Source organism: Hemitrygon akajei, chromosome 3 (assembly GCF_048418815.1).
Source record: "Hemitrygon akajei chromosome 3, sHemAka1.3, whole genome shotgun sequence".
NCBI classification, from domain to species: domain Eukaryota; kingdom Metazoa; phylum Chordata; class Chondrichthyes; order Myliobatiformes; family Dasyatidae; genus Hemitrygon; species Hemitrygon akajei.
In genome coordinates, this window is record NC_133126.1 from 73958575 (window position 1) to 73981327 (window position 22753).

The 22753-nt window shown below is 38.4% G+C and overlaps 2 protein-coding genes across 2 annotated transcripts in view; one reads left to right on the top strand and one right to left on the bottom strand.

The window, feature by feature from the left end:
* Positions 1-18638, top strand: part of ryr3 (ryanodine receptor 3) — a 374648-nt gene extending 356010 nt beyond the window's left edge. The window contains 6 exon segments of the mRNA XM_073040132.1: positions 1802-1936; positions 3905-4061; positions 4864-4928; positions 5344-5444; positions 9437-9488; positions 17729-18638. Of these exon segments, the coding sequence (XP_072896233.1) occupies positions 1802-1936; positions 3905-4061; positions 4864-4928; positions 5344-5444; positions 9437-9488; positions 17729-17824 (606 nt within the window). The 3' untranslated portion in view covers positions 17825-18638.
* Positions 18639-18764: 126 nt separating this feature from the next.
* The window catches only part of aven (apoptosis, caspase activation inhibitor), a 99608-nt gene continuing 95619 nt past the window's right edge, over positions 18765-22753 (bottom strand). Inside the window, exons 5-6 of the mRNA XM_073040133.1 lie at positions 19897-20221; positions 18765-19197 (exon numbers count right to left, since the gene is read on the bottom strand). Coding sequence (XP_072896234.1) covers positions 19088-19197; positions 19897-20221 — 435 coding nt within the window. The 3' untranslated portion in view covers positions 18765-19087. The remainder of the gene's footprint in view (positions 19198-19896; positions 20222-22753) is intronic.

A 22753-nucleotide genomic window follows, 5' to 3' on the forward strand; every position in this document is an offset into this window, starting at 1 on the left:
AGTTTACCAAAATATGATTGCATCCTCAAAAATAAAGAAAATGGGAACCTGGGGGGAATCCATTTGAATCATTGTGCTTATGCCAGGTCACTAGGCATCTTACTGTAGCTCTGAAAGTATTTCGCTTTCCAGTGACTATGTTTTTTGATCACAGAATCTACTTCCACCACCCTTTTAAGTTAATGGATAACTGATAATTACTGGCATTGCAGTTGATGTCCATATCCTGTGAACAACTCATCGAAAACCCAAGCCACTTGTCCTGACATCCCTACCTTCTCGCTAATATACTGCACTCACTCAAAAAAAATTGAATTTATATTGCTCTTTTTGTTTTTCCTGACGATTGTAAAGTAATATTTAGTATTTTGTCTATTATTATTTCACTTTCTAAATTTACTTGTATGTCTACATTCCTGAGGTGTGTTGTTGCATTTCTCATTGTCAACTTTGGTGCTCTTGCTAAATACTAAAAATTTTGAAATTATGCCTTGTATATGTAATGCAACCTATCATTAATATGTACCATGAAGTGCAAGACTCAATTTTCAGCCTGGGAGACAGTGGTGCTTATTTAAAGACAAAAATGCTGGAAACTCAGCAGATCAGGCAACATCTGTGGAGAGAGAAACAGTTATTTTTTCAGATTGAAGTCCTTCATCAGAGCATTAACTGTTTCCACAGATGCTGTAAGTCTTCTTTGTTTTCCTCCAGTTTTAAAAGCTTCTTATCATATCACTACTACCTGCATTTTCATTTAGTCAGTTTTGTATACAGGCTTCGGAGGTGGTTTTACTTCCCGGAGTTTAAATTTTCCTAATGCCTTTAAATAAGGGTTTCATCAAAATGTCTTCTGTTAATTGAATGGTGCGGTATCAACAGCACAATCCTCCACTCTGCCTATTACCCTGCTCAATTGATCACTCGATCAATGTATCAGGCACAATTTGCTTTCAACAAATCTGTACTGACAGGCCTGAGAAAAGTACCTGCCAGATTTATCACACTTCCCTTCATTCAGAAGTGCTGGACTATTTGCAATCTTCTTGACCTCCAGTAATCGCTAGAGAGAATTGCATGATTGAAGAGATTTAACTTATCCTTTCCATAGTTTTACTTAATTTGTTATGACCACATTAGATCATCTTATTTCAAGTCTGAACAGGGGTAAGAATCTGGTGGTGTGGTGACCATTTCTCAGCTGCAAAATAGCAATAAAAATACATGTGCTGGAGGAATTCCAACTGCCACATTATTAAAACCAGAACAAGAGGTATTCAGATCCTGACTCTGAAAGAGGCACCGGGTGCGGCTTGATACTCACATATCAAAATCAAGCAGGCCTGATTACAGCTGAAACATTCAGGAAAATCAATCTTTCTACATCCTACCCGTCTGACTTGAAGGTAGCTGCTAAGGTTAATATCAAAAGTTATTTCTGATGAATTAAATTTACCCAAGTGTCGGTAAATTTAACAAGATTACTTGTACCCTCGCTGGTTTTATAAAGAGTGTAAATAAGATACTAACTGCAATTTCTGAGTTACATGTCCTCTCCTATCGGAGTCTGTCTTCTTCAGACCTTTGTCACTTCCATCTATTGTTCCCAGTTTCTTCCATCATTCCTCCACCACCTTTGTGAACAGCTATTTAACTTGCATTTGTAATATAGACCTTATTCTGGCTCATCAATTAGTGCATTTTCCTTTGGTTTGTATAGTACCTGGACAGCATTTAAAAGGTCAGGACTCTTTATTTGGCATTGCACTATATTAAAACTGTTTTCATTTCCTTCATGTAGCTTGTGCTGACTGTTGGTCTCCTGGCAGTTGTCGTGTATCTCTACACAGTGGTTGCTTTCAACTTCTTCCGCAAATTCTACAACAAAAGCGAAGATGAAGATGAACCAGATATGAAGTGTGATGACATGATGACGGTAGGAATTTAATATAAATACCACCACCTTTATTTTGCATAATTATACACCTTCCCTTCTATTCACAAAGGGAAGGTACTGTCACTACGGCTATTCTGCAGTTGGCAGTTTCCAGATTTTGAATGAGTGATGAGAAAGGGTTGACTCTTTATGACCCAAGTAGCACTTTTTGCCGTACAGGCTAGGGGGTTGTAACTCACTGTTAGCTCTGTCTTGGTGAGCTGCTGCAGTGGATTTTGTCAGTGCTTTAGAATGTACCCATGCTGTGTAGATAATGAGAGTGTGTCAACGTGGGAACTCTGTTTAACATGATGTTTCAAGCTTTCTGTGTGCTATTGAAAAGTATACTCGTCCAGACATGAGTTTTCCAAGACACTCCTGATGTGACATGTAGATGTTGGTAAAGTGTTAGGAAGTGCAGAACTGACCTGCTGTTAGAGTTGTATATTTATGTTGCTGATACAGTTATATTTCTGATCTCTGGGATAGTAATGAACTTTATTATCATTTTAATAGTGGTAATGCTTAGAATGTCGTGAAAAAGTGGGATTGAAGGCACATGTACCGTATCTTTGCTTACACCTGGCTGAGTCTGCTCCTAGCTCAGGCCTTGCCACAAATTTGTGCAGTTGCTTTTTTACCTTGGGAATTGTGAGTGCAAGTGGATATCCTGCAATTATCAGTGAGAGCTCACTTTTTGGCATAATTGTGCTGAAATTGCTGTAGAAATGCATTTTCAGAATCATGCAAAGCCAAGAAAAGTAAAGTGGGTAATTTAACTGAACACCACAACAATATCTCACTCAGTTTTGATCCTTAGATCAGCTTAATGTACTTTCAGTAAGGCAGAATTCACATTATATAAGTTTGCTTCAAATAGTCACCAATTTGTTCCTGAGTTATAATAAATATAATTACATACAGTACTGTGCAAAAATCTTAGGCACATACTGTATATACAGCAAGCGTGCCTAAGACTTTTGTGCAGTACTGTCTTTGTCAACGTGGAGGGGAATGAGTTTGTAAGTCTGACAGGAGCAAAGGATGTTGGGAATAGTGAGGGTGCAGTGCTGGGTGAGGGGTGTGGGACAGGTGACGGGTGGCAGAGGAAGAGTGCTGGGGGCAGAAGGTGGTGCGGGTGTAGACACACCCACCCTTGAGACACCAGGCAAGGTTATTTGATTTCCAACAATTGGTTTATTAATCATTACAGAATGTCCCTCTGGTGCTTCCTGCTTTCTCCCCTCTTTCCAACCATCATTCCCTTCTCCCTATCCCCTTTCCCACTCTCAGTCCATAATAGAGACCTATATCAGAATCATGCTTATCATCACTCATATATGTCATGAAATGTTTTTTTTTTGGCAGTGGTACAATGCAATACATTAAATTACTACAGTTTTGTGTAAAAGTCTTATGCATCCTATCCTCTATGTAACCATTTATTGTCCAGAGGCTATTCCAAATCATGTAAAATTTTGTTTTGTTTCTGATGCCACTATTGCACCATCCACTTTCAGTATCATACATTATTTAGCTATCATTCTCTTTTCTTAGCACTTGAGTATCATTAATTATATATTTTCAATTTCCTCTCCCTCCATTTCCATATGGAATAAATGGAGTTTTAGATGGGATATAATTCAACATCTCCTAGCAACCTTGCATTATCTTCCATCTCTGTGATCATCTGCAAACTATGAATTACTCACATGGGGATATTCAAACACATGTTCATATCTCATAAAGTAAGAACACTAGCTGACTTCCACATATTCAACCCAGGAATGGTAAAGCAAGCAAGAGAATATTTAATGGACCTTGAAACTGCAGCACTGATTCAAAGAATGACTCACTTTTTGCCATTCTGACTTAATTCAATGCTCCCTACCTTTACAACACATTTAAGTCTTTGACAATGCAGACAAACACCTACAAGATTATGGCAATGTTTTTTTTTCATTTCAGTGCTATTTGTTCCACATGTATGTGGGTGTAAGAGCTGGAGGTGGCATTGGCGATGAAATTGAAGACCCTGCTGGTGATCCTTCTGAAATGTACCGAATCATCTTTGACATCACATTCTTCTTCTTTGTCATTGTCATCCTACTAGCTATTATTCAGGGTATGTTTTCTTATTACAAGGAAAACTTGAGAAAGAATTTGTTTTCAATAATCACTTCATGGAAGAGTTGTCTGACTAGTTTTATTCACTCTTCACCTTTGCACAGAGTTGCATCAAGTTTCTTCCATGGTTCCTTATTTTTAAATATCCAGCATATAATGTAGCATTCCCAGAGTACACTTGGACTCCTTTGGCGGTGCTGGTCTACTTGTCGTAAAGGGAACAGGAACACTGAGAATAGTTCAAAAATATATGTGAAAATGACAGCAGAAATGGGGGATGGGGTGGGATGATTGGGCTTTGCTCTTCCCTCTGGAAAAGACTGGGATTTCCTGTTAGTTGATATAAAGAGTGTACCAGTTCAAAGGTTTCTAAATTACAAAGGTACAAGAGCGACTGCAGGTTCTGGAAATCTGGAGCAACACAAAATGCTGGAGTAGGTCAGGCAGCACCTTTAGACAGAAGTATTATAATCAGTCAAAATTTTGGATCAAGACCCATCATTGAGGCTGAAATTACAAAGAGATTTTGTACAGATTGTGCCTATCAAAATATGACCAACATATTAATGAAGATCATATTATCTCAATTAATGGTGACAGTTAATTCTGTGCTTTGAGCAAAACACTTGGTATCAGACAACGTCTATTAAAGATAAGTCAAATTTCATTTGGTTTTGATGACGAAGTGTTGCCTCTTCTCAGGAACACGTAGATCTGGATTTGAATGAGTGTATGGTATTAGTGCCATGTAATCCATAAACAACTAGTAAATTGCTTATGCTATCACTTTCTGTGATTAGGTTTGATTATTGATGCTTTTGGGGAGCTGAGAGACCAACAGGAGCAAGTGCGAGAAGACATGGAGGTGTGTACGCTACAATTAATACTCCAATTGCTTTCTGACATTAGGTGATGTTTATTTCCTTCTCTCATTTCCCTGTACCTATTGTCTCTCAACAAATCTCTGCACTTCTCCTATGATTAATTTATCGTTTACTCAAGGTAAATTAAAGTAAGAGTGTTAACTGACCAACCACCAAGCCTTTGGGATGTGGAAGAAAACCAGAGCAGGTGAAGGAAACTGTAAGAATGCACAACCAAACAGTACCAGAGGCCAAGATTAATTCTGGGTTAATTATACAAACATGCTATTAACCAAGAAGTAAAAAAAATCCTCAGAAAGTGAAGAAATGGTACACATTAATAATGATGTAAAGGAGATAAGACAATAATTGTCAATAATAACTTGAATCAATGATTGCTTTTTCATTCTGTCCTAGACCAAATGCTTTATTTGCGGGATTGGAAATGACTACTTTGACACAACACCGCATGGTTTTGAGATACATACTTTGCAAGAGCACAACCTTGCAAACTACCTGTGAGTATGAATGCTATATTAAACATTTTTGTAAAGATAACAAAGTCACATGAAGGAGAGATAGCCAGTCTTCCTCTGAGGAAGGGAAATCTGTCAGAAGGAATCCAATAATTCAAGTTTGAAGTATAAACTATTTAAAGAGAACTAAATAAATAACTGCTTGGGGAATAATGGCCCAAATTTTGATGGGTTTTGCTTGCAGTCCCAAACTAAATCATCTAGTATTTTTTTGGTTGTTGTTCACCCCCACCTGGCTCCAAAAACAGGATATGAACTTGAATATTTTATACAATCTAAATAAAATAGTCATAGTGATTGTATAAATTCAGTTTAAGCCACTCAACTGAATGTTTGGCTATGAGGGAAAAAAGACAGCATAGTTTTTTTTTATGGATCTGCCGTCATATCATTCTTTCTAGTGATTATTAAAATAAATTGAAACTAAGTAAAAATAATTTCATAAATGTCTTTGTATGTCAGGAATGGAGTCTTTCTATGATATGAGTTTTTCAGAAAAAAATCAGTAGAATAAAGACCACATAAATACAAAAGTCTCCAAAGTAATTTTTATTATTTAAGTACATATATGTCACCATATACAACCCTAAGATTCAGTTTCTTGTAGGCATACAGAATCTATAGAATAATAACCATAACAGAATCAATGAAATACTCCCCAACTAAGGCATTTAACCACAGTGCAGAAGACAACACACTGTGCAAATACAAAATGAAGAAATAATAATAAATAATTAAGCAATAAATATCGAGAACATGAGATGAAGAGTCTGGAAAGTGAGTCCATTGGTTGTGAGCACATTTCAATAAGGGGGCAAGTGAAGTTGAGTGAAGTTATCCACTTTTGTCCAAGAGCCTGATGTGTTGAGGGGTAGTACCTATTGCTGAACCTGGTGGTGGTGGTGAGTCCTGATGCTCTTGTACCACCTTTCTGATGGCAAAAATGAGAAGGGATCATGTCCTGGGTGGTGGGGACCCAGAAGACGGATGCTGCTTTCCTGCAACACATTTCATGTAGATGTGTTCAATGGTGGGGAGGGTTTTGCCCGTCGTAGACTGGGCTGTATACACTGCTTCTTGTACAAGTAAGTTCACATTGGTGTTTCCATATCTGGCTGTGATGCCAGTCAATATACTCTCCACCATACATCCATAGAAGTTTGTCAAAGCTTTAGATGTCATGCCAAATCTCTGCAAACTCCTAAGGAAGTCAAGGCACTGCTGTGCTTTCTTCATAATTGCATTTACATGCTGGGACCAGGACTGGTCCTCAGAAATAATAGCACCTAAGATAATAGCTTTAAATTTGCTAACCCTCTCCACCCCTGATCATCCGATGAGGACTGGTTCATGGACATCCGGTGTCCTCCTGAGATCAATAATCAGCTCCTCGGTTTTGCTGACATTAAGGAAGTGGTTATTGTTATGACACCACTCAGCCAGATTTTCAATCTCCTTCCTATTTGCTGATTCATCGCCACCTTTTAATCAGCCTATGACAGCAAACCTGAATACAGCTTTGGAGTTGTGCTCAGCCACACAGTCATAAGTGTAAAGCAAGTAGAGCAGGGGGCTAAGCACAGAGCTTTGTGGTGCACCCGTGCTGATAGAGATCATGGAGATGTTGCTGCTAATCTGAACTGACTGGAGTCTGTAAGTGATCCAGGATCCAATTGCACAAGGAGGTAATCAGACCAATGTCTTGTAGCTTATTGATTAGATTTGAGGGGGTGATGGGTATTGAATGTTGAGGTGTGGTCGATGAAGAGCATTCTGATGTAAATACCTGCGCTGTCCAGATTTTCCAGGGTTGAGTCAATGAGGATATATAGTGAAGGGAACTACTCATTACTGACATTGTGTAAAGTTGGGATGATCAGCCTAAAGTGGGGAGACAATGGCATGCTCTGATAAATTACTGTTGAAAATATATTTAGTCTGATTCCAAGTCACAGCTATCAGAAGCTTTGATCTGCGTTTTTCTGTATGAACTGAGTTTGACTTCTGAAATTAATGCTATAAATGAGCTGCCACATCAATTTAGGACATTTCATATTTGTGCACTTTTGAGTGCTGTTAACATCAAAACAGAAATGGAGAACTGGCTATTGCAAGGAAAGTAGCTGCCTGGCAAACAACAGACATTATTAGTGTCAATAGAGATGGGTTTCAAAATAAATAGGCAAATGAGAGAGATTAGCATGACAATTGTGGCCATTTCACTGCTCTTGCTAGCAAAGTGATGCACATAAAAAGTGCTCAGTGCCAATCAGGGCAGAAATGCATCATCATCCCATTGCACGCCATACGTTCACAATGTATTAAAGCACCAAGCATTGTAATTTTTTTCAATTGTTGGTCAAGTTCTAGCAGATACAATACTGTTATTTCAAATATTAAATTCATATTGCCAGATTGTGCTTGATCTCACCCATACAGTCACCATGGTTATATCAATTCTTTTTTTACCTCCTTGATTTAAATTCAGCTCTAAGTATCTGATCCCAAGGGACTGCTTTTTATGCAATTTAACAGCTCACTGCAGGTAAAGGCAGAAATATAGCACAACAGCTTCCGCGGATGCTGGAAATCTTAAGCGACACACACAAAATGCTTGAGGAACTCGGCAAGTCAGGCAGTATCTATGGAGAATAAATAGTCAAAGTTTGGGGGTGAGACCCTTCATAGATACTGTCTGTCTTGTTGAGTTCTTCTAGCATTTTGTGTTTGCTACTAAAGGCCATCAAACTGCTTTTCAACAAAAACTGAACGGTTAATAAGGAGGCTCCAGCCAGAGGGAGTAGTGGAAACAGATACAAAAGGGAGCTGAGTAAATATCTTAAAGAACCTCCAAGACGATGAAAGAAGTGAACTGCATATATTGCTCTTGAACAGCACTGGTATTGATTTAAAAGGAGGCCATTTGACCTGTTGAGATGTTACTTTTCTGAGATGCAACTTTCTTCATTTTTATCTCTTTGAACCTGCATTTTAAAACCATGTAACTGACATATCTTTTCAATACAAGTAGCCAAGCTCCACCCCATGAATTGAGCAACACCAAATCATACTGGCCGGTGTGTTTAACATCAGTAGTGGGAAACTTACTGCAAAGGATTCTGAGGGGCAGGGTCTGACAGCATTTGGAAAGACAAAGACTGATTAAGGATAGTCAGCATAGCTTTGTATATGGGAAATTGTTTCTCAGAATTTGAATGAATCTTTTTGAAGAAATGACCGAAGACTAACAAGGGCAGGGTGTTAGTTGTTGCTAATATGGACTTTGTCATTAGCAAGGCCTTTGATAAGGTTTGTCGTGGTAGGCTGGTCCAGAAGATTAGAGCATATGGGATTTGGGCAACTAGACACAACTGGCATGATGACAGGAAGTAGAGTGTGGTGTTGAAGGGTGTAGATTAGCAGCCTATGATTAGTGGTGGGCCACAGGGACCCATGCTGGACACCCCCCCCCCCCCATTCATAATCTAAGTTAATGATTTGGATGAGAATGTTGATGACATAGTAAGCTTACAGAGAACATTAAGGTTGATAGTAATGGGTCAAGGAACAGATGAAATTTAACTTGGACAAGGGTGAAATGTTGCATTTTGGGAAGTCAAACCAGGACAGAACTTAAAACAGAAAATACTAGGGTCCTGGAGAGTGGTTGTAGAAAAGGAAAAGCACGGGAGAGCTATGTAATTATTTGAAAGTAGTGAAGAGGGCAATGCATACAAGAGCTGATGTCACATTATTGCTGTGAGACTGCACTGGGAGTGTTGTGTGCTGTTCTGAATGCCCAGCTACAGCCAGATGTCATCAAGAAAGAAAGGGTGTATGGATGAGGTGGACCAAAGGGCTTATTTCCACGCCATGTAAATAAATACTCTGCACCATGTCATGAGCACAAAGAAGCTATGGGCTACAGTTTGTGCAAACTGACTGGAATTAAAAACATTTTTATTTTCTTTCAGGTTCTTCATGATGTACCTCATTAATAAGGATGAAACTGAACACACTGGTCAGGTAGGAAGAGGAATTTGGGGTGGATGGGGAGGGAAAGAACTATGGGCAAGGTGAAGTGAACAAACTGAAGTTGAATAAATTGCCTTTGTTTTGACACTTGTGCTTCATTTGAAATCTGACAAAGGGCAAAAGTCTGCATTCTTTTTCAATGAATTCTCCTCTTTTAATTCATTGTATCCACATGGAATATACATTTTGTTTTAAGCGTTTCGGGAAATATTGATTATGTAAGTGAGGAAGGCAGTGAGACTGAACAAGCCTCTGCTAACTCACAATGAGAAATATTTTTCTTTGATTAAATTTAAGATCAAGAACAAGATGAAGAATTGAAGTTGCATAGTGAGTCACAAATGCTGCAAGGAATAACATCCTTGAAGCATACAAGAAGCTATGAATGCAGAGCAGTTTGCCTTGTAGAACCGTTGGAAGATACAGAACTTGGCAAACCCACAAACTGATTTTAAATGTCAATACTTTAAAAACTTTACCAATGATCAAATTACAGACATTTCATTGGACCACTCAAAGATAATAGTTCTGTTGTTATGTAACATTACAAATGAAGCTGTGGTGAGGAGAGGAGAGAGCTGCACATGACGTCCATTGTATTGAGGAGCAATTGATGGGCTGAACAGAACAGGAAAATGGAGAAACAGGAAGCACTTAGGACAACTAAAGTTGTAAAACCAGAGTTCACACAGGATTGTTCAATGTGAAAGCAAGTCTATTAAAAAACTACTAAACTAGTGAAATATAGTCATACAGCTCAGAGCCAGACCTTCAGCCCAGCAAGCACAATATGCATATAAATTAAAGAAATGATCAGTAATAGGGAAATTTCAACTACATTAGCATTGTAAATATTATTAATTGGCCAGGAAAAAAGCAACTCTAATAATATGCAAGACTTATTTCTAACTCATTATGTAAACAACCCAATTAAGGACCGTTGGATATTGGATTCAGATCTCAGTAGAAACCCAGAGAAGGAAGAGCGGTACAGTAGTGTAGAGGTTAGTGTAAACGCTCTTAAGTGCCAGTAAACCGGGTTCAGTTACACTTCTGTCTGTTTGTATGCTGCCCCCGTGACCACTGGGTTTCCTCTGGGTGCTGTGATTCCTTTGCACGTACCAAAGACGTACATATGAGGACGTTAATTGGTCACATGGGTATAATTGGGCAGCACAGGCTTATTGGGTTGAAAAGATCAATTACCATGAGGTACTTTAACTAAAAACGAAGAAGGGAACAGCAAGGCAAGGGTGGCCATAACACATTTTTTAAGAATTTCATACAGAAAAATGTCATCTTATCTGACCTGCAGAGGAATTTGCAGTAGGAGTGGAAAGATCCATTTGTCGTGGTCCATGTGGGTATCAACAACATAGGTAGAACAAGGAAAGAGGTTCTGCTAAGGGAATTTGAGCAGCTAGGGACCAAATTAAAAAGCAAAACCAAAAAGGTGATAATATCTGGATTACTACCTGAGCTATGTGCAAATTGGCACAGAGTTAAGAAGATTAAAGAGTTAAGTGCTTGGCTCAAGAATTGGTGTGAGAGAAGTGGGTTTGAATTCATGGGAAACTGGCACAAGTACTGGGGAAGGAGGGAGCTCATCCATTGGGGATGGGCTCCACCTGAACCGTGATGGGACCTGGATCCTGGCAAATCGCATAACTAGGGTTGTGGTTAGGGCTTCAAACTAAGTAGCAGGGGGGTGGGTTCAACAGATTGAAGAAGTATGGATAAAGTAAAGAGTGAAAAGTGTGAATAGATAAAGTAAAAGAAAAAGCTAAAAGAGCTAAAAGTAAGGGTGGAATGCAGAAAAGTCAAGTGCATAAGAGACAAAGATGTAGATTTTAAAGCACAATGAGTGTAAGGGCACTTTATCTGAATGCCCACAGTACTTGTAACAAGGTCAGTGAACTTGCAGCACAAATCAGTATAAAGGGGTATGATTTGGTGGCCATTACAGAACCGTGGTGCAGGGTGGAGAGGATTGGGAATTAAATCTCCAAGGATATCAGGTAACACAGAAGGATAGGCAGAAATGTAGTGCTCATACTTAAGGATGAAATCAGGGCGATAATGAGAGATGATATAAGATCTGAGGAGCAGAATGTTGAATCCATCTGGGTAGAGATTAGGAAAAGTAAAGGGGAAAAAATCACTGGTGGAAGTTGTCTATTGGCTACTGAATAGTAAATTACAATGGCATAAGCAATAAGGTTACAGTTGAGGTTTTGGTGATAATTTACCAAAATTCTTAGACTCTGGGCAGGTCCCGATGGATTGGAAGGAGGCAATTGTCACACCACTGTTCAAAACATGATGTAGGCAAAAGGCAGGTAACTATAGGCCAGTTAGTTTAACACCTGTAGTCGGGAAAATGCTTGAAGCTATCATTAAAGAAGAAATAGTGAGGCATCTGGAAAGAAATGAATCCATTAGGCAGACACAATATGGATTCAGCAAAGGCAGGAGCTTTTTGACAAACTTACTGGAGTTCTTTGAGGATATAACAAGCGCAGTGGATAGAGGGGAACAGGTGGATGTTATATACTTGGATTTCCAGAAGGCATTCAATAAGATGCCACATAAAAGGCCATGCCATAAGATAAGTTGGGGGTAAATTATTAGTATGGATAGAGGATTGGTTAACCAATAGAAAGCAGAGATTTGGGATACATGGGTGTTACCTCTGGTTGGCAATCAGTGGTGAGTGGTGTGCCACAGGGGTCAGTACTGGGCCTGCAACTGTTCATGATACACAGTAACGATCTGGAAGAGGGGACTGAGTGTAGAGTATCTAAGTTTGCTGATGACCTTGAATTGAGTGGAAAAGCAAATTTTGCAGAGGATATGGAGAGTCTGCAGAGAGATAAAGATAGATTAAGTGAGTGGGCAAGGGTCTGGCAGATGGAATACAGTGTTGGTAAATGTGAGGTCATCCACTTTGGAAGGAAAAATGGAAGATCAGATTATTACTTAAATGGTAAAAGATTGCAGCATGCTGCTGTGCAAAAGGACTTGAGAGTGCTTGTGCATGAATTGCAAAAGGTTGGTTTGCAGGTGCAGCAGGCTATCAAGAAGGCAAATGGAATGTTGGCCGTCATTGCTAGAGGGATTGAATTTTAAGAGCAGGGAAGTTATGCTGCAACTGTACAGGGTACTGGTGAGTCTGTATCTGGATACTACGTACAGTTCTGGTCTCCTTACTTGGGGAAGGATATACTGGCTTTAGAGGTACTGCAGAGAAGGTTCACCAGATTGATTCCAAGATGAGGGGGTTAGGCTGTGAGGAGAGATTGAGTTGCCTTGGACTGTACTTGCTGGAATTCAGAAAGATGAGAGAAGATCTTATATGAAATTATGAAAAGGATAGATAAAATAGAGGCAGGAAGTTGTTTCCACTGGTAGGTAAGACTAGAACTAGGGGACATAGCCTCAAGATTTGGGGGAGTAAGTTTAGAAAGGAGATGAGGACAAACTGCATTTCCCAGAGAGTGGTGAATCTGCCCAAAGAAGCGGCAGAGTAAATATATTTAAGTAAAATATATTTAAGACAAGGTTAGATAGATTTTTGCATATTAGGGAAATTAAGGGCTATGATCTTGTTGAAGGGCAGAGAAGGCTCGATGCGCCCAATGGCCTACCTCCTACTCCTACTTCTTATGTTCTTATATTCTTATGACATAAGCATGTTTAAAGCCAGGTTTGTAGACGAGAGAAAGCCTGAAATTGAGAGGTGTGTTTGGAATTAGTAAGATAAAATGGGCAATGCTGAGGGCAATCAACATTCAAAATAGGGTTCATCATATTGCAGGAAGAATATATTTTGATGTGTAACAAATTAAATGTACACAAGACTTGATGGATGAAGAAAAAATAATTTAACATCTGAAAATATAAAAGTATGCATCAAGTATATACCGGTAATGAGAGATGAAAGAATTGGGAAAATCAAAACAGTTCTGTAGTTAGAGTACTTATGAAAAAACATTATTGAAGAATAACAAGCAGGATAGACAAAGGAGAATTGGTTAATGTTGTGTACTAGGATTTGCAGAAGGCCTTTGACAAGGTGTCACACATGAGGCTGCTTAACAAGAGTCCATGGTATTACAAGAAAGATACCAGCATGAATAGAGCATTGGCTGATTGGCATGAGGCAAAGGGAGTTCTTTGCCTCAAAAACAGAGGGAGTTTTTTCTGGTTGGCTGCCGGTGACAAGAGGTGTTCCACAGGGGTCTGGGTAGGGACCGCTTCATTTAATGTTATGTCAATGATTTGGATGACAGAATTGATGGTTTTCTGGCCAAGTTTGCAGATGATACAAAGATAAGTGGAGGGGGTGGTAGTTCTGAGGAAGTAGAGAGGCTACAGAAGGACTTGGATAGATTAAGAGAATGAGAGAATGGACAAAGAAGTGACAGATGGAATAGTGTTGGGAAGTGTATGGTGATATACTTCGGTAAAAGAAATAAAAGGATAATCTATTTTCTAAATGGAGTGAAAATTTAAAATTTGAGGGGCAAAGGGATTTGAGAGTCCTTGTGCAGATTTCCCTAAAGGTTAATTTGCAGGTTGAGTCAATGGTGAAAAAGGCAAATGCGATGTTCACATGCATTTCAAGAGAACTAGAATATAAAAGCAAGGATGTAATGTTCTGGCTTTATAAAGCACTGTGAGGCCTCATTTGGAGTACTGAGCGCAGTTTTGGGTCCCTTATCTAAGAAAGGATGTGTTGACATTGGAAAGGGTTTAAAGGAGGTTCATGAAAATGATTCCAGGATTGAAAAGCTTGTCTTATGAGGAGTATTTGGTGGTTCTGGGCTTTATTCACTGGAATTCAGAAGAATGAGGGGTGACCTCATTGAAACCTATTGAAGATTGAAAGGCCTCGATAGAGTGGATGTGGAGAGGATGTTTCCTATGGTGGGGGAATGTAAAACCAGAGAACACAGCCTCAGAATAGCCTTTTAGAACAGAGATGAGTAGTAATTTCTTTAGCCAGGTGATCAGTCTGTGGAATTTGTTGCCACAAGCGGCTGTAGAGGCCAAGTCATTAGGTATATTTGAGGCAGAGCTTGATAGGCTCTTGATTAGTCGTGGCATGAAGGAATACAGGGAGAAGGCAGGAGCTTGGGGCCGAAAGGGAAAAAGGATCAGCCATGTTGAAATGGTAGGGCACAGTCTATGGGCCAAGTGGCCTAATTCTGTTCCTATATATTATGGTCTTCTATCAAAATATTTTCCAGAAACATCAAGAGGAGGATGGTTTGGATGAGAATTGGAATAGAAATATAATATCATTAACAATACAAGATGGCACAAATACAAAATTACTACTTTGCTTCAGGGTTTAGCAGATGGAATGATACCAGATAATGAAATCAGTGCACTTAGAACAGCAAAAGGCGATAAATAAGCAAATGAAATTCTGAGGATATTCCCTGAGAACATGTTAGGATCACTGCTGTTCACCATCTACATTTCTGTTTTACATTCTGAAATGAACAACAAAATTTATGAATGTGCATGACATGCTAAATGGAAGATGTATACTTAATACTGCGGAGGTGTATAACAAACTAGAGGTGAACACTAATAAATGGAAAAGGGAATAAAGGTTTAGATAAGCAAACACAAGAGGCAGGAGGTTCAAGTGGAACATAAATGGTGATTGTGGACTGGTTGAGCTGTATATATTTGGTGCCTTGAATTACAAGCAGGGATTTTGAACAAATTAACTGAGAATATTTATTTGTGAATCACATGCTCCTTTTTTTCCACAGTAAAACCAAAAATGGAGAATTGTAAAGTAAGAAAAACAAAAAGTGAAATATCAGCTGTTCAAAAGTATTCATTCCCCCTTTGCTCAATACTTAGTTGAAGCTCCTCTCACAGCTGTTGCAGCCAGTAGTCCTTTTAGATAAGTCTCCTTTAGATTTGCACAATGTGATTGAATAAGATTTGCCCATTCCTCCTTGCAAAATAGCTCAAGCCACAGAACATTGGTTGGGGAGAGGAGGTGGAAAGCAATCCTGAGGTCTTGCCAGAGATGCTTAATTGGGTTAAGGTCAGGACTGGGCCACTCAAAGATATCACTTTCTTTGTTTGAAGATATTCCATGGTTGTTTGTGGTTGAGTCTGATCTTGGCAATCCATTTGCAAATGTTTCATCTCCATATGGAGACATCATCAGTGCGCCGATCACTTGTGGTATGTCCTCCGAATGTTTGGCCTTTATGTACTTAATCAACTGATTGGGCGTCATTACGAAACTCAATTGTGACACAAAAGACGTGGTCTTATCACTCCGTGCATTGTGGTCTGGAATTTTGCCCGTATTGGCCTATAAGTAGGTTCGAGGTCTACATGTCTGTTTGCGGAAAACCATGCTTCAAAGAATTCTCTTGTGTTCATTTGCGCCATGACTTTCATTGATACCCAGTCAAATTTTTGCCCCTCTTGATCTTCATGGGTAGCGACTAGGGAGAGTTGGTCATGTCGCTTAACAGTCAGTTGCTGTCCATGGATCCTTGTGCATAGTTTTCTCCTAGTTTAGATGATGTAATATTTGCTGCAGTCCCTGCATTGGATTTAGTAGGCAACATTGGTCTTGTCCAATAGCCTGGTTTTTTCTTTAGGTCTGCAGATTACTCTTCTCAGTGTTGCTGTTGGCTTATGCATGTCCAAAATTCTATGTATTCTATGTTCTTGGAGCAGTCGGACCAACCAGATGATTGATAAGTATATAAAAGCCAAGCATTTGAAGGGCCCACCTCAAATGAGCAGCGAGCTGATGATATCTCCTCATATCGTGAAAAAACATTTGCAAATGGATTGACAAGATCAGTGAACAACTCAACCCAACCATCAAACACCCGAGCTACACATTTTCCGAGTTATTTCCATTGCATGGTTGTTCTGGTGGTGTGCAATGGATCATTGTCCTGCTGAAAGATGAGCTTCCTCCCCAGTTTAAGCTTTCTGGTAGAGGTTAGCAGGTTTTTAATCCAGGATTTCTCTGTATTTAACAGCAATCATCTTCCCATCAATCCTGACCAGATTTCCCATCCCTGCTGCTGAAAAGCATCCCCATAGCATGGCACTACCTCCACCGTACTTCACAGTAGGGATGGTGTTACCTAGCTGGTGCTCAGTTATTAGATTTATGCCACACACTCTGTTTAGTGTTGAAGCCAGAAAGTTCCTCTTTAGTCTTATCTGACCACAAGACATCCTTCCACATATTTACAACATCATCTAGGTGATGCTTTGCAAAGTCTTTACGAGCAAGGATTTTTTTTTATTTTTAGGCAGGGTTTCTTCCCTGCTACTCTTCCATAACTCTTGAGATTGTGGGGCCAAGAACCTCATCTCCAGTTGCACCACTGACTGCTGCAGCTCACTCAGTGATTGTTGTCATCACAGTAGCCCTCTTATAAGTACCATTCTTCTCTGGCAATTGAGTTTAGAGGGGCAACCTGATCTATGCAGTTTGGCTGTGATTTCATATATTTTCTGCTTTTTTTTTAAACAATGGACTGCACTGAGCTTGTTCAATGCCTTTGAGATGGTCTTGTATCCTTCCCCAGATTTGTGTGCCTCTATTATCATTTCCCTAACTTGCCTTAAATAGAACCATAGAACACTACAGCACAGTACAGGCCCTTCAGCCCTCCATGTTGTGCCGACCCAGATAAATCCTTAAAAAAAAGTACTAAACCCTCTATTTTTCTTTCAAATGCTCTTCTGTCTTCATTTTAGTTTGGTCTGTTGAAAATCTATCATACTGTTAGACCTTACAAAGACAGAGTATTTATTCTTATGAATTCATTGAAAACAGATGATCTTTCAATTCTCTACATCAACGAATTAGGTGAGTTGGTAAGAGGATATACGGTATTGCACCTGAGGAAAGTTAGTGTAGTAATTACAAAGGGGATGAATATTGTTTAAGCCTCACAATGTTGGTTTTTACTTCTTAGTAAACTGTTGACAGGTTTTGTAATTTTTCTTTTGATTGGACATGATGCACAATATTTAGCTAAAAAAACCTACTTCGATTTATATTTTAAATTTAATGAGAAAAATGTGAAAATGTAGGGGCTGAATACTTTCTCAATGCACTGTATAATAATAATGTAAAGTTAATTTTTAAAGTAATCATGAAATTATCCATGCATTATACACAAAATATAATTTTAATCATTATTTTCAATCAATTTAAGGAGTCTTTTGTATGGAAGATGTATCAAGAACGCTGCTGGGACTTCTTCCCTGCTGGAGACTGTTTCCGTAAACAGTATGAGGATCAGCTTGGATAAATGTTAACCCTGCTTGAACTTACCTACTGATTGAACACATGGAACTTGACATGAGTGTATTATACAAAATAAAGCAAATGGTCATTTACTATTCCAAGTCAAAATAAAAATAAATGTGAAAGGTGTTGAAAATACAACCGTCTTAAACACAATGACATTCAACTTTAAAGTAAACAAAGTGTAATATTTAACAGAATTGGAAGTGTTATGAAGATACTGAAGTTAAACTCTTCTGTGGCTTTTGGCTAACTGATTAAACAGAACCACATTGTCATAAATTCCAAGAAATAACCAAAAGAAATTGTGCCTTACCTGTGGCCAAGCTAAACAACAATTTGTATGTCTGTTTTCTAGCCTATGCTTCTCAAAACAAAATTAACTAAGTTAGAATTTGTTCAGTTTGTTCACATTGTTGAGTCTTACTGTATGCTGTACAAACCTGTAGACTGATATCTGTTTGCCGAAGCAGCAGCTGAGCTGTTAATTTATAATGTTTTTTTCTGGATATAGCATTTAATTTCATGAAACTCTATAACCCTTCAAATCTTTCTTGTGCATCTGGCTGTATGCTTTATTGTACATTTTCAAATTAACACCATTTACAATCTAAAAGCTTCAATTTTAAGTCATTCAAATGTGCTAACTGCAACAATGCATAGTTTTGAAACAAAGCAATGAACTTCAGTAAAGTATCTTTTTTAGAAGAATATGCTTTTGTTTAATCTGAGAATAATGACAGTGTATCATTCTGTTACAATCGATACTGGAGCACACTGAAGGCATAAAATAAATACTGTATTCCTTTGGCCATGAATGTGACATCTCTTTGTTTGAATCAACCTGTGAAAAGATCTTTTTTTAAAACCTACTGTAATTGCATTAATGTGAATCACACCAGAGCTGATGTACACATAGACAATCAAAGCTCTTAAAATTAATCTCTTTGCTTAATGGCACTTTATTAATGTGTAACTTAACCCTTCACTGAGAAAATAACAAAGTAAGCTTGTGAATTTTACTTTTTCCATTACCGCTTAGATGGTCTCCTTTTACATATAATTCTAAGCCATTCATTGAATTGAACATGTTTTCAATAGCTAAGGGTAAAACTCCTAAATTCCACTTTGATATCATGCTGTTGAAATAAATGCTTTTGAAACAATTACCCAACAGCTTTGTGCAGGAAATGCAATGCCGCTGTTGTGTTTGGCGTCAAGTACTCTTCGTCAGGATTCATGCACTTGTAAGTCTGTCATGGTAACATTATGAGATCATGCTATCTAACCAATCTTCAAGCTCCTCCTCAGTGTCCTTCTTAGTTGTTACTCTTGGTTGTGAATTTGTATTGTCTATCACCTCTGCACCACAGGAGTCTGTTCAAAAGGCAAAGAAATCATATTGTAACAACAATATATAAAAAAATAAAACCAGCTTGCTTGCTTACTATACAACAAAATCAACTTCAAGTCAAAGCATGCATCCAACAGAAGAAAATGCTATCTCAATTATTCATGCATATGTACAGATGCAATAATTAATGTGTTTTCTTACTTTGTTTCCCCCAATCTCAAATAAAATAGGGTGGCACAGTAGAGTAGTGGTTAGCACAATGCTTTACAGTATACGAGACCAGGGTTCAATCCCCACCACTGCCTGTGAGGAGTTTGCATGTTCTCCTTGTGATCATGTGGGTTTATTCAGGTGCTCCCACAGTCTAAAGACATACCAGCTGGTAGGTTAACTGCTCATTGTAAATTATCCCGTGATTAGGATAGGATCAAATCGAGGGTACTGCTGGGCGGTGTGGCTCGAAGGGCCAGAAGGGCCTATTCTGCATTGTATTTCAATAAATTGAAATAAAATAGCAAGTTCATAAACTACAACTTGGATTTATCATGTATTACATTGTAACTGTTTTCACATGCACTTTGGAAAATATGCTGCATTAGATCAAATACATTATTCATCTACATTCAAGCAGAGGAAATTAATGCTATTTTACTAAAACTTCAAAATAAGGTCATTTGTACCATTTAAAAATAAAATATGCTTTTAGTGGCTAAATGTCTCACCAGTTAGATTATTAACCGTTTCAGGATCATGGAGAACTTCTACATTCTTAGCTCCTTTTAAGGAAATATCATTCTTGTTGACAGGAGTTTCCAATTGAAGTAAAAATTCTAGCTCCTCATCCAGATGGTCTGCTGGCTCCTGCAATGCAGGTGCAGGGTTAATACTATCAGCTACTTGTGTTAGAGGGTCGGGCGTGCAGTTGACCGGAATGGTGTCCACATTCGTTGAGGAAGCCGGAGTAGGTACTCTAAATTGACCAAATTTACTGTGCTCTTCATCCACTCTCTTCAGTCTGATCTGCGGTAGCTCTGCAGGAGGATTTACCTAAATATGAAAGAAACTTAAAACGTAACACTGACATTCGCTTTGGCCTTTTCATTACAAATGTGAACTATTGAAGATTAAAATGTTATTGTTCTACATTGCTTTTATTCCTGCCTTTTCAGCTACTGAGAAGTTCACTGAGAAACAGGATAAAATAGTAAAATGAGATAATTAAAATATTGGCATGTATTTATGATCTTATGGTTTTTAAAGTTGAAGAATGAGACAGCCTGCAACAGAGGTAAATTAGGTTACTAGGAGGAGTGAGGGTGGACATTGCAGAGCCTCTGGCCGCAGTCTTCTAATGCTTACAAATTGTGAAAAAGGACTGGAAAACTGTAGGTGTTTAACAATAAAGTAAACCTAACATCTACAGGGCAATCAGTCCGTTATCATACAGGGATGACTGACATTTATGTAAAATAAAACTAACAACATTTGGATTAATAAAAAAAAGCAGGATGGACAAGTTAAAGGTAAATATAGATAATCAAAGAAATGAATACCGTAAGCTAAAGTAACGGAAAGCTGCTGTGGAGATTTACTTCCTTAGTACTATTTCAGTCATATTCTCCACAGAATAAAAGGTTAAGAGAACACAACTGTTTAAAAATTATGGAGAACTGGATGTAGTGTATTTAATATTTCAAAAATATTTGATTAATATTGTAAATATATTATTTGATTACGCATTCTTGTTTTTGCCTTACTCATTATGGGTTATATGTCAGAAGTACGTGAATGGCATACGTTAGTATGCCACCACATCATCTGTGTGTGCCACACTAACGAAGAAAGTAAGTAGACACCGCCCTTGCTCCTGTATTTTCCTTTTAATTAGTTTCTGGAGTTACACAGCATAACTGTGGTGACAAGGAAGTTTTAAAATTAAACTGAGATGACTACCTGCCTATTGAGATACAGCAAGATGTTCGACATAAAAAAGTGCAGCACATTATTTCTTCACAAAGGGGAGACAGATGTCAGAGTTTTTTTAAAAAAGTGCATAACGTTGTTTCTTCGGAAAGGGAGAAAGACGGTTGAGTTTAAAAAAGGCAGAAAATGGATGAAATTCACAGGTTCATAAACAGTAAGTACTGGGAGATGATAATAATAGTAATAAATATTTTAAAAAAGCAGAAACGGCTGGTTACAATGGAAAGATAGACACGTTCGACTGCACAGTGGATAACCGGATGATGTATACTGAACGAATTGAGCAGTATTTTGAAGCAAATGAAAAGCAAGTTCCAGCGTTACTGAGTGCAATAGGTGGAAAAACATACAGCTTGTTCAGAAGTTTAACTACCCCAACCAAACCAGCCAAAATGAGCTTTGCTGGTATCATGAACATAATGCAGGAACATTTAGAACTGAAAACATTGTTGATCGCAGAACGCTTTACATTTCATAAGTGGAATCAAAAGGAAGTGGAATCCATTTTAGCTTATGTGGCTGAATTGAAGAAATTGAGTATAGTCAGTTCAGTGATGGGCTTAATGATGCAATGAGAAATCGTTTAGTTTGTGAAACCTCACAAGAAAGCATTCTAAAATGCCTCCTAACTGAAGCCCAACTCACATTTAAAAGAGCAGTTGAAATTGCTGTATCAATGAAAAAGCAGCCAGAAATGCATTTGAACTGCAATCAGGAGTGAAACTGTACGTGAACAAAATTGCAACGTCTGAACAGAAACCTGTTAGGCCGAACAAATTGGATTTTGTTGTGGCAGGGTCTCATACACCACACCACTGCGGGTTTAAAATGCAACAAAATAGAACACTAATGTGCATTCTGTTGATGAAAAATCTGTTAATGATGAGAGTGACACAGGATTGGATAGTCTTAAGATTTACAATGTGAAAACTAGCAAGAAACAAGCTATATGGCTTACACTAGAAGTGAACAACACATTACTTAAATCGGAATTGGACACTGGTTCAGCTGTTTCAGTCATTCCACAAAATGAGTTTGAACGACTTTTCAAAGATATTGCACTGAAGCCTGCAGATATCCGACTAAGAACTTGCACAGTGGGAATGACAGTTGTAGCAGTGAAATACAACAACCAACAAGCCACATTTTATGTAGTAAAAACAGGAGGACCAGCATTGTGAGGCCATGATTGCCTGAGACAACTGCAACTTGATTGGTGATCCATCCTTGTATTTGCATGTCACATTCCCTGCAATAGAGTCAACTGAAAGTGAATTAAGAAAGGTACTGGATGATGCCACAGCAGTGTCCAAGGATAGCACTGGAAAACTCAAACATATCAAGGTTAAAATAATGTGAAAATGCAACACCAGTTTTTGCAAAGCCTGTCCAGTTCCTTGTATCATTTGTGATAAAGTAGCCAGTGAGCTTGATCACAAAAATGCTGAAGGAACTCTATCCAATATTGAGTGGAGCCTATGGGCAATGCCAGTGATCCCAATAGCCAAGAAGTGTGGGTTTGTCAGGATCTGTGGTGATTTTAATGCCACCATCAACACACTACTGAAAGTAGATCAAAACCCACTACCCAGGATA